Source organism: Lycorma delicatula, chromosome 1 (assembly GCF_047948215.1).
Source record: "Lycorma delicatula isolate Av1 chromosome 1, ASM4794821v1, whole genome shotgun sequence".
In the NCBI taxonomy this organism is placed as follows: Eukaryota; Metazoa; Arthropoda; class Insecta; order Hemiptera; family Fulgoridae; genus Lycorma; species Lycorma delicatula.
This window is the reverse complement of record NC_134455.1, coordinates 258,083,167-258,096,171: the sequence shown is the minus strand read 5'-3', so window position 1 is coordinate 258,096,171 and position 13,005 is coordinate 258,083,167. Positions and strand designations below refer to the sequence as shown.

General features: G+C 32.6%; 1 protein-coding gene across 2 annotated transcripts in view; it reads right to left on the bottom strand.

The window, feature by feature from the left end:
• The window catches only part of LOC142330730 (uncharacterized), a 98,897-nt gene that overhangs the window by 58,579 nt on the left and 27,313 nt on the right, over positions 1–13,005 (bottom strand). For both annotated transcript variants that reach the window (XM_075376177.1, XM_075376183.1), the window contains 2 exons: positions 5,219–5,387; positions 3,301–3,533 (listed from right to left, as the gene is read on the bottom strand). In XM_075376177.1, coding sequence (XP_075232292.1) covers positions 3,301–3,533; positions 5,219–5,387 — 402 coding nt within the window. The remainder of the gene's footprint in view (positions 1–3,300; positions 3,534–5,218; positions 5,388–13,005) is intronic.

The window sequence follows — 13,005 nt, the reverse complement described above, 5'->3', positions numbered from 1 at the left end:
GTTTATTTCTTTACATCTTCGCTTTATTTCAGTGAATGCATTTATTTTTTTTTTTTTTGTTTGGGGGCGAAAAACGCCTGTGCGTTATCATCGCCCGGAATTTTCTTTAATAAAAAGGTAAAATAACACTAAAATAATAAAACTAAATAAGGTTTAAAACTAATATAAATTATAGAATTAAAATTTAAAAGTAAGTTAAAACAAAAGTTAAAAAAGTGAAATAAAAATCAAAATTAATATCGCAGACGGAGTCTTTAAAATATGAAAGCTAAAATAATAGAAAATGGAAACTATATAAAACTTAATTAATTCCGATAGGGAGTGCAAAAGGCTCCCTACTCGGATAATAAAATTAAAGACAGAACCAAAAAAATCAAAATTGAAAGTAAGGGAAAAAAATTAACAAAAACTCTTCTAGCAAAAAAAATATTTATGACAATATTAATTTTTTTGCAGTAACCTACGCGTAGTACTACGCAAAAACAGAAACATCCGGTTCAAAATTTCATTATCATTGTACAAGATACCACGGATGTAGATTAAATTTACGACGCAACGCCGCATAACATATGCAGTCTATGAGAATGTGGTGCACATTCATGCGGCAGTTGCATCGTATGCATATGGGTGCTTGTCCTCCTGACATTAGGTACTCGTGTGTGATCCTCGTATGTCCTATCCGCAATCGGCAGAGGACTACTTCTTCACGTCGAGTTTTTCTGCAAGAGGAGTCTCATGGTAACACAGAATCTTTAATCCGTCGGAGTTTATCATCGACGGTAGTCGTCCAGTCACTTTGCCACCTTGCTATCAGTGATTGTTTTACACGATTAATAAAATCAGAGGTAGTAACTCGGGTGGTGAAAGAAGGTTGAATACACGCTTCTTTGGCAGCACAATCTGCTTGTTCATAACCTGGAATCCCTACGTGGCTAGGGACCCAGCAAAAACTTACTTCTGTGTTGCGATTATTCAACTCAACAATTGCATTGTAAATGTCAATGACGACAGGATGTTTGGAATAAAAGTTTTCTAACGCCTGGAGAGCACTACACGAGTCACTGCAAATAAGAATGTTTTTATATTTAGGGTTAATGATATTTAGAGCCTTTTTTTATAGCGAGTAGTTCAACGGTGAACACACTCGTAATACCGAGTAGGCCAAACATATAAGTTCTTTCATTGACAACAAAAGCACAACCAACGGTATGGTCTTGTTTCGATCCATTAGTGTATATCACCGCGTCTGGGTTCGTCTTGGTGAGGACACACTGAAACATTTGCCGGAAAACAGTAGGTAGTGTTGATTGTTTATCGTATGTCGTAAGGTCAAAAGTAAAACTTACAAGGTTTATTCTCCACGGAGGATATGAGCACGAATATGATGGAAAGAACGACGCAGTGCCAACATTTATATGCTGCAGCAGACGTCGGTTACGGACACCTACAGGTGCAGTACAACGTGGACGTCCCTCATACTTTCCTAAATTAGGATTTCTAAGAACTGAGTCAAGAGCCGGATAATTTGGTTGTCCATTGAGACGAGCAAAATAAGATAACAATAGCTGGTCTCGTCTATACCAAAGTGATGGTTCACTACAGTCTACAAGTAAGCTTGCAACAGGCCTTGATCTAAACGCACCTATGGCAAGCGGAAGAAAAGCATGATGTATACCATCCAGCATTTTAAGCACGCTTTGACGAGCTGAAGAGTAGGCGACAGAACCATAATCTAAACGGGAACGAACAAGGGAATAGTAAAAACGTATCATAAATGACCGATCGGCTCCCCAATTGGTATTACTAAGGACCCGCATCATATCTAAAAGATTGGAACATTTTGTCTTTAACTTCTTTATATGTTTGACCCAAGTAAGACGGCTATCAAAAAACAAACCTAGAACTTAACGTAAGGAGAGATAGCAATAAGCTTTCTGTTCAGAAAAACTTGCGGAATAGAAGGGTTTCGTAGCCGAGAAAAGACTACACATTTCGTTTTTTCGGATGAAAATGTGAAACCAGCAGTCCTGGACCAAGCCTCAAGGCAAAATATAATGTTCTGTAGTAGTCGCTCTGCTGTGGGCGTTGAACGGCTCGCAGTGTAAATAACAAAATAGTCAACAAATAGAGAACATGAGACAGGGGCCTGTACACATTTGGTAATACTGTTTATGGCCACAGAAAATAAGGTGACACTTAATACACTACCTTGAGGTACTCCATTCTCCAAGACGACACTATCTGAAAGTGAATCGTCTACATGAACACAATACGTCGGTGATTTAAGAATCCCTGGATAAAAGCAAGCATATTGTCCTTGATTCTCCATCCCTTGAGAGTGTTAAGAATACCACGTCGCCAGGCCGTGTCGTACTCATTTTTAAATATCGAAGAAGATAGCAACGAGGTGTTGGCGGTTTAGGAAGGCGTTTTGTATGGCTGTTTCCATTGACACTAAATGGTTAATGGAAGATCGTCCTTGTCGGAAACCACATTGTTCCGAAGATAGAAAGCCAAGTTTCTCAAAGTACCATGTAAGCCTGCGGTTTACCATTCTCTCCATTATTTTACACAACTCACTTGTTAAAGAAATAGGGCGGTAGCTTGAGGGATCGGTTTTGTCTTTACCAGGCTTTAGTACTGGTATAATAAATGCTTCTGACCAGCCGGGCGGAAAGACTTGTTCGGAGAATAAACCACTGTAAATATTCAAAAGATGTTGTAATGCTGAGTTAGGAAGGTGTGAAAGCATGCCAAGGCGAACGTTGTCCGGTCCAGGGGAAGTGTCACGTAAGTTCCTAAGTGCGTGAATTTGTTAAGTGAATGTATTGTCTCTAATACACCAATGCTTTGAAAAGTTCTATAAATTTCTCCACTTTTTACATTGTCTTTTACTGTATTTTAGTAGAGCCTTAATTATATTAAAGGCTGAAAATCATGACCTGCTATTTATAAAATTTTGAGATATTTCCTCATTGCTCTCAATAATATTATTACTTTAAACGATCTGTAAATGCTATAGAGATCTTAGAAAATACTTCTTTAAAATTTGAAACTTATGCTTCCTATATCTAATAGTGCTAGAAGCTGACAAATTGACTTAAAACATTCTCTTTACCATTTAGTAAACTACTTCCTCCTTAGGTTGATATTCTAGGAATTGGTTTTATTGTTTAACTATGCATAGATTATTCAACTACAAAATATATTCCCATTAACTCAGTTCATAATTAATTAATAATTAAAATTTCCAATTAAAAGCTTAAAGAAATATGTAACTAGCTTTATTTATTAACTGACAGCATGGCAGAAGAATCTAATATTTCAGCATCAGGATCTGTTTTTCTCTGAATTCCTGGAGGCACACTTGGAACTGATGGAGGAGCAACTGTAATTGCTGGAGGTGACTGTTGTACCTGACGTCGGATTCTACTGCTCCAACTATTGTAATTGGATAATGAATTGCATGTGCTTCCTTCATCCCCTCTTATCCACTCTTCTACTGATGAGCTCAGCATCCAGTGAAGAGTACACTGCAAAGTTAAAATTTTTTTATTAAATTATTTATGTTAATAATATACTTGTTTTGGCCAACATTTTTAGCCAGGAACAGAATTACAGATATTGCTTTAGTCATTAAATGAGTCTATTGACTGTTACACAAGTTGGAAAACAAGATGTTGCAGCAAGCAGTTTATTTTTAGTTAGATTCTTTGTTTTTTTTTTTCATTGAGTGTAATACTTTTATCTGGATAAATAATTTACTTGCAAATTATTATACAAAAATTCCTATGAAAAGAATTTGAAATTAAATACATTTTCACAATTTAACAGTTAAAACAAAATAGAAAATCAGACCTGTTGGTTTTCCCTCATTTTTTTGCATTTAGTAGAATTATAATCAGGTGAAGTTCTATTTGAAAAAAAATGCAGTAGATACCCAGGCCGCTAAGCATGCACTCTACACAGAATCTTCTAGAAATTATCTTAACATAAATTACTCATTTCAGTAGGTCAATTATTAACAGAATTTCTTCTTTTGTAAGGAAAATATTCAGTTTTGTTAATTAAGTCTACAATCCAAAAAATAGCAAATACTAGTGTTAACATACTTCAGGAGACCATGAGAACCATAACCATGATTTATGAGGATCATAAGACTATGAAAACCATGTCGGTTTTCCCTCCTTTTTTGGCATTTAGTAGAACTATAATCAGGTGAAGTTCTATTTGAAAAAAATTCAATAGATACCCAGGCTGCTAAGCATGAAACCATATGAAATTATATTGAGAGTTAATTGACTTACTTTTAACATCTGATTTTGTAGCTGACTATTTTTGAATTCATGATAATATGAGTAGTTACAAGTCTTTTAGTGAACCATACTGACAAGATTTGCAAGCAGTGTAAATCAATGTCTCACATTAATTGTGTAATTCTTAGTGAAATTGAAAAGTTGTGTTAGCCAATCAACTTTGGATGTGTGGTAAGTACTCAATGAAATTGTAAATACAACATACCTGTTCTAACCCAACCTCTACCAAAACTTCTACTCCTAGCCCAGTTGAGTAATTGGGTATGAACCTTGGGATGTTTAGAAGATAAAGATTATTTGTAAGAAGGAGTGATGCAGGTCATGTCTACATATATTTAAAATGATGAGGGACTTCATAACCCAACTCATCAATCTACAAGGACAAAAGTACCCTTATTTTACACAAACCAATCTCTTAAGCCAAACCAATAAATCTTGTTAAAGCTACTCATTTAAAAAAAAGATTAACGTATATGCACACAAACAGAAGTAGAAAAATAAAGATTATTGTTACGAGGAGCAGTTATTATTAATTTATTTACAATTTTGTAAGTAAATATAAATATATATTTTTAATTTTATTTGCAAAATTAATATGTTTCTAACTTCTAAACTTCATAAAATTAGTAAGAATTTGTTTACAAACATGATTGTAAACATGGAGTCTTAATTTAGTACCCAATTCTTTTGTATGATTGAACTCAATCTGAACTTTGAATTGATTCCAGTTGGGTGAGAGAGAGAGAGAGAGAGAGATTGAGAGAGAGAGAGAGAGAGAGAGAGAGAGATAGAGACAGAGACAGAGAGAGACACAGTGAGAGACAGAGAGAGTGAGATATATATATATAGAGAGAGAGAGAGAGTGAAAGAGAGAATATGTGTGTATGCACACAAAGTATTACCTGTTCTACAACATTCAGACTAGCATTTGGAAAAGTATACTGCTGATTAGGTATTAAGCTATCCATTAAAAAACGAAATTTGTAGAATTCTGATCCAGATGTCTTGTAAGGTAACACATATTCATTTGCTGGCACATCAGGATCACGTTCAATTCCATCTAAACGAAATCTGTAAGAAAAACACAAAACGTAAAAAATATTTTTGCAATATATGGCTGCTGGTTGATATATATATATATATATATATATATGTATGTATGTATGTATGCATGTGTGTGTGTGTGTGTGTGTGTGTGGGGGGGGGTAGTGTATGTGTGTTATTTTATTGAAATTAATCTTTTTAAGATTCATATTATTTCTCTGTATTGTTAAATTATATTTCAAATTCTCTTAATGCAAATCAGCTAAAGAATGTTGAGATAAGACATATCATACATTAATTTTACCATGAAAGTACTCTGCATCCTCAGTCATGCTTGTCATAACTGCATATTAAGGATCAAAAATTCTAAAATAATGAAAATTTCATATTAATTTATTATACAAGTGCTGCTATCTGTTGCAGTTTTTATAAGATTATCTCTCTCAAAAATTGTTTGATGACTTGTCAAATTGAAATTTTGTTTGTATTTATAAATGTAACATTTTTCTAATAATATATTTAATTTTATGCCATCTTTATTCATTTTTAATATTTTTAAATTTGTATTAATGTCAGAAATAGAATTTTTATTGTTTTATTTTCTACCACATTAGATAAATATGGTAGATATATTAAAATGTTAAAATATGATACATTTGATAAGTACATGATATTTAATGTACTTCCAGAGAATTTTTTCATGGCCATTATGTAGTTCTGATTGACAAAGGTTGATAGTGCTTCTATGTATTATTTTCTCTGCAGATGCATGTCTGGTCTACTCAATATCATACTTAATGTGTAAATCATTATATCATTTTAAATGTAAGTGTGTAATATATGATTTGTGTTATTATAAATACCACATAAAAGTCACAAATTACACATTAAATATATATATATATATATATATCATAAATATGCTGACAATAATGACTGCATCAGAATTTAGGTTCTGCTACATCACCAGTTTGAATGAGAATTATTATTGCAAATAAAATTTTACATAAGCAATTATGTGCAATGAACATTGGCACAAACATGGTTTTCCGACTTCACGTAGCAGTCTACTGAATCACTGAAAATTAAAATGGGAAATTATTAGAATTCATGCCAAAATTTATTTTCAGATTAATTTCTATTTTACTTCAGCAGTATGAATTAGATAACACTCTACGATTTTGTTGTAATTTAGTAAAAAAATATTTTATTAAAACCGTTTAATATGGTTTAAAATAATATCGAATGTTGTTTCCATATCCAAACTGGTGAGATAAAATGTTTAATTCAACATTGTGCATCGTGAAACGTAAACTTCGAAACTTATTTCCAGTTTAACACGTAAGCCGCGATTATTGCCACCGGGCCAAAGTATCTGAATTTTGGTAATTTGCGGCTGTTACTTATAGCATCACGAGACCCTGTTTGCTTACATCTGAGGGGTAATTTTTAATAAGAATAAATTTCATCGGTTCTTATCCTCGAGGTACAGAACAGGACTATCATTCCAGCCGGTACTTGTCTCCTCGGTCAAGTAGATATTCTATGATACATCCATCTACTAATGGACTAGATGAACTTTACGTGAGTTGACAACATACTGTTAGTTATTAAATACTAAAGAAAGTATTCATTATGACAACTTTATGACAATTTTGACACCAGAGATAAGAACCGCTTTTAAAGATTTACATATATTTTTATTTGTTTTTTCTACTCTGTAATAAATTCATTGAAATAAGAGAATTAACACTTTGAATAGAAATTCATGAAAATTTTTTATCAATATATAATACGATTAATTAAGATGTAAAGTGCATTAACCACCTTTGAAATGACAAAGCTTTTTTTTTAATATTTTTTAAATGATCAACTAAAAAATTAATTGTAATAATTAATTTGGACAAATAATAAAACTACATGAAAATTATTACATTTAGACCTAAATACAATGTAAGTAATTTAAACAGTAATACATGAAAAACTAAATATATACAGTAATAAAAACATAAGTTAAAACCACATTACAAACAAATAACCGTTTTTTTAATATTGATCATCTAAAAACATTAGTTAAAAAAATAAAAATAATGGCAACATGAACGAAATTACATGAAAATGTATTACAAATATTTATTTTTAACGGCAATTAATAGTTTTTAAACTTAAAATGTATGACAGTTTTTAAAACTTTAGTTACTGTCTTGTTAGATTAAAAAGAAAACATGAAATATAACCATAGTTGATGAAGACATAAAAAAATTAGTTTAAGTTTTTATGGTAAACATTAAAACAGTCTAAGCAAAGACCAAGTTTCTTCTCACAATTGTTACAGTAACTGATAACCCGTTTAGCTTTTTTATCAGTCTCCTTGCTGTTCAAATTTTGATGCAACTTTGAGTAGTATGCAACGAGCAATTTACGCTTCTTTCTTCCAGTATCTTCTAATCGAACAAATGTTTGTGAGTACGTCTTGGGATTAGGGTTGGAGTTATTTCAGCTAGTCTGGAAAGTAGTTTAGCCAATGATCAGCTAAAGTCTATTATTGAACAGTGCTTAGAAGTAGCTATTTTTTTATAGACATACCACGAGTTGACCATAGAAGTTCCCAGTAAGAGTGCAAACATTACCTTTCAGTACCATTTACTTGATTTTTTTCAAAACTGAATAATAAGCAGACATCTGATCCCTCAGGTCGACACCTATTTTGCTTGGTTGTAATTTAAGACGCATTTGGGTTTTTGATCTCCTCATTTTTAAAATTTTTTTTTACCAGATGGTATCATGTGTGGGATCAGTTGTAATTATTAATACCGATTGTTTATCCTTTAATAATTATAATTTAATAATTATAATTTATAATTTTAATTTTACCTTGCTGAGCCCCTATTACTTCACCCTTTTTCATTTTTTTTTAATTTGCAATTTTCAGAGATACCTTTTCTGCCCCTATTTAGTGTTCCACAATAAATAATTTTCTCAGCATACAAGTCAACAGGTAATTGGATGCTTGAGTAAAAATTATTAGCATACAAATACCTTCTTTTTTTTCCTGCACACAATTAAGCAGTTGTTTTACTATTGCTTCAGTATCTCCCTCGCTACAAGTTGTATCTTCTTAACTGAAATAAACCCTTACATTAAATGTATATCCATCCACCATACAGGGTTTATACACCTTAATCCCATATTAGTGAGATTTATTTGTCAAGTATTGCCGAAATATTAATTTACCTTTGAATGGAACCATACTTTCATCAATGACCATGTCTCTTCCAGGTTCAAGAATTTTTTGAAATTTTTTTAACAAGTCAAAAATACAGACAGTATTAACTGTCTGTGTTTTTTTCAGTCTATTATTAGATTACTCTTCATAATTGGGTAAAATAAATGAACCTAAGAAGTTGTAAAATCTGATCCCTACATTACATGTGCAATAAATTTATTTCAAAACATTTTATCTTTACTCCAGTACAACTTTGTAAAAGAAACATGAACTAATCCATTAATAAAAAAAGAGAAAATAACTTTTTTATTTCAGCTATAACAATTGTCGACTAATTTTTTATGTGTGATTTTCTATTACTGATTTTGCTACTAAGTTTCATTGTGGCATATTTATTCGTTTCTTCAACATCATTCATCTGTAGAATATCAACATTAATGAATAACTGATAAATATCAAGAGGATTTTCAAGATAAGTAGATTCCAAGTTAATTTGTGATTGACGAGGAAAATCAGAAAATTCAGGATCTGATAAAGTAAATTGCTGCCAAAGTGATGCACTAGTTATGATTTCTGAAGAATTATTTTGCTGAATTATTTCATTAGCTAGCTGTTTCTGTTTGCTGCAAAGTATTTTGTAATGTAATATCTGATTCATAAACATTTTCAGGTTGTAAATCATTATCTTCAGAGTCACTGGTATCACTATATCTGCAACTTCTTTCATTTGATGGTGCATAGTCTTTGTCTGTATCAGAATAATCAGTACTAAAACAGTTAACTTTCACTACTACTCTCCCGAACACCTTGAGCTAATGACTTTCGGACCTTGTGACAACATTACAGTGAAAGAAGAACAACACAGGCTAATATAAACACTACAAGTTAACTAAACTACAAAATTGAAAGACAAAAAGTAAATTATATCAAAATCAAGTTTTGACATGTCAAAATACATTAGTCATACTTACTTCAGACGTAAGAACTGCTGTGAAACAACATCTTCATCTTGTAGCAATGGCACTTGACACCACAAACAAGTAAATCATAGTGACTGTGGAGATCAGAACCACCGTAAAGTAATAACTTCATTGTACAAAAGTGATTCTTTACATGTCATACATGAACATTTTTTCGGGAAATAAGTGATCATTTTTTCTTTCCCATTAGATACTTTTATTATTGCAGTTGAAGAGTAGGAAATAACAAATATCCAACCCCCTGCCGCCATTTAATGCTTGATAAAAATCTCCCCTCAGAAGTTGAAATACTAACACGTGACACTGAGGTCAAGAACCATCCATTTATTGAAAGAATGTTTCTGATTTGTATGAAAATGGTACTCGGTTACTGTAGAAGGGAAAATTGTGGTTTAAATGTGAAATAAATAAAAAGTAAATCGTTTTATAAAGTGCTTTCTGAACACTTTAATTTTTTATGTTTAATGTATTTGTGATCACTTTTCCACTATCATAAATTTTTTATTGGCAATTTGTTTTTATAAAAGTCATTCTCATACACTGAATGAAATCATGCAATCAAGTATTTATTGTAATACACCACAGGAAATAAATACAAAATCAGAAATACAGAATTTCAATTAGTAAAGGTACTTACACAATACTGTTTGTGGTTAATTACTCTGTTACAAGTACACAACTAAATTCTCTCTCAATCAAAATTACAAAGACTGTTTTAAAACAATATTCCCTTTGAACATTATAATTCATCACTTATAATCTAATTTCTAAATTAATCAAACCATCTTAATTGAATTAATTAAGGATTCAGATTACTTTATAAATTTATGATGCCGTTTGTGGTTGATGTTCATGCAGGCAGCGATAATTAAGAAAACTAAGACTCTTCAGAAACTTTGTATAGGAAATGTTTTTCGACTACATAAAACAAATATACATATTTTTTTCTTCACAGAAAGAAAGGAAATAAAATTTAGCTTTAATGATTGTGTATTAAAATAATGAGTAACTTAACAGTAATTAAAAATTAATCAAAGTGAAGTTTAATGAATTACATTGAACAATTAAAGAAAACCACAATTGCTATATGTGAATAAATATATTTCATTATTAAACATATTTTGTCAAATAAATATTATTTTTTATAATTATAATTAAAGATTGTAATATAGAGAGTGTTTCGTTTTAATCGCCCAAGCGATTTTTTTGTAAACTACACACGATACAAAAAAATGACCTAAATAAAAGTTATTAAGATTGGAGGAGTACACCTAATGGTGACCTTGTATTTAACCATGAAACTGACCATTATTTTAAGTTAACACGATTTTGTCAAATGGAATGACTTATTTTTGACTCCACCAATGAATGAAAAGAGCAGAAAATTTTATACTGGAATATGTAGTCATACATATGACCTTGGACCTTTTTTTTTGAAGGTCATAGGTTAACCATTAGAGATAGTGTTAAACAATAGTGTAAAGTCATTTTTATGCTCTTCCCCACAGTTTGTGAGATAAATGGCCTGGAGTATAAATACTCCAGGAATGTTGTATGATCTTCAAAAACATGTAACTTTCATATCTCCGTATAACACTATCTGATGGTGTTTACACCTTTATTTAGGAGTCATAAGAATGACAAAAAAAAAGAGTGAGAAAGATGTGTTCTAATATGCCCAAAATACAAAATTTAGTTTTAGAAATGAACTAGAAAATGATTCCAAAAAAAACTTTGTGTGCTATATTTTATATGAAAATAAACATACAGTGCGTACGATGAGTAAAAGCTTGCTTGCACGAGGCAGACAGTCACTTTGCAGACATAACTGCAGACATGTTTGCAGACATTATATTACTCTTTATACGTAACTTAAGCTCATTCAGAAACCAAGCATTCTGCAATACAGAGTGTCTAACTATTTTCATTAATAGCAAGAGGTCTTTCCACAATTAAAATTTATTATCATTTTGTTTCATTTCAGACAATAATTTCTTTAAAAATATTTAGCGTACTCATAAATACTATTTACTATACAAAAACGGTACACTATATTATATTACACTATATATACACTATTATACTATATTACACTATATTATAACGGTACTATATTTAGGTACAAAAACGAATAGTTTATACTTGTATTAATAGATTATTATTACACTCCCTCCATCACATGAGTCCTAAAATGATTGACCACTTAATACAAATAATGATTGTCAAAATATTTCATTTGAGTTATATATTGTATATATATTAATATATACATATATCATATATATTACAAATATTAATATTTCAGTCTCAACCTTCTCCAACACAAGGTTTTCATTTTCATTGAATGCACTATACATAATCTTAACTTCCAGACAGCCTTACCTCACATTTGGTTGAAATGTCTTAAGGGGGGGTCCCTTAAGAAATATCTTAAGTGAGACCCCATGCCTTGTTGGATTTTTACCTCACTCAGATGCTGGGCCACGCGGGCTTCAGGGTGTATTTATATCATTTTTAAGTAGACTGTGGAAACCTGCCCTGATTGCAAAACAGAAGAAATGGAGCAGCATGTTTTCTTTGAGTGCCTCCACTTCACAATGGAGAGAGGCGAAATGCTTGCACTCCTGGGTGCAACGGTTCTATTCCCACTTGAGGATCTTATGGACTTCATGCTGACCAATGATGAGCACTGACTTGCTGTGGCCAGGTATTCCAGAGCACTCATGAAGAGGCTCTGGACGGCGGAAGAAGCAAGGAAAGCAGACAGATGCCTGAGAGCTCTGGTGCGGAGGACAGGGAGGCAACCGAGTGTCTAGAGGGCCTCCTGACCATGTGGGGGTCGCCTGGATGCGGTGAACCCACGGTCCCTCTGATGCCCAGAGCAGGAAAGTAAGCTCCGCTTCTGGAACTAATTAGAAAATAAAACTTGGAATACTCCTGAGTACGAAAGTTATGTTCACGCCCGAGGGACTTATGGATTCCAGGCTAACCAAAGAAGAGCACTGGCTTGCTGTAGTTAGGTATTCCAGAGTAGTTTTGGAGAAGCTTCGAACGGAGGAAGAAGAAAGAAAGCAGATGGGTGCCTGAGAGTTCTGGTGCGGAGGACAGGGCTGTAGGTGAGTGTCCAGGAAGCCTTCTGAACCTGTGGGGGTTGCCTGGATACGGTGAACCCATGGTTACTCTGATGCCCAGTGCAGGAAGGTAAGCTCCCCCTTTCTGAAGTAATGCCTCACAACAGTTTCCAAAAAGGGGAGGACTATCAGAGGTGAGGTTTAGTTGCTAGAGCGCAAACACACGTATGCACCCAATAACATCTTGCGGAATCTGTTAGTAAGCCCAACACTTTGCACGAAAAGTCTGGTGGTTTAACCACCAGACTAACCTGGTGGTTAAGTTAAATTCACCTAATGCATGCAAACCAACCCGCTGGGTTGGTCTA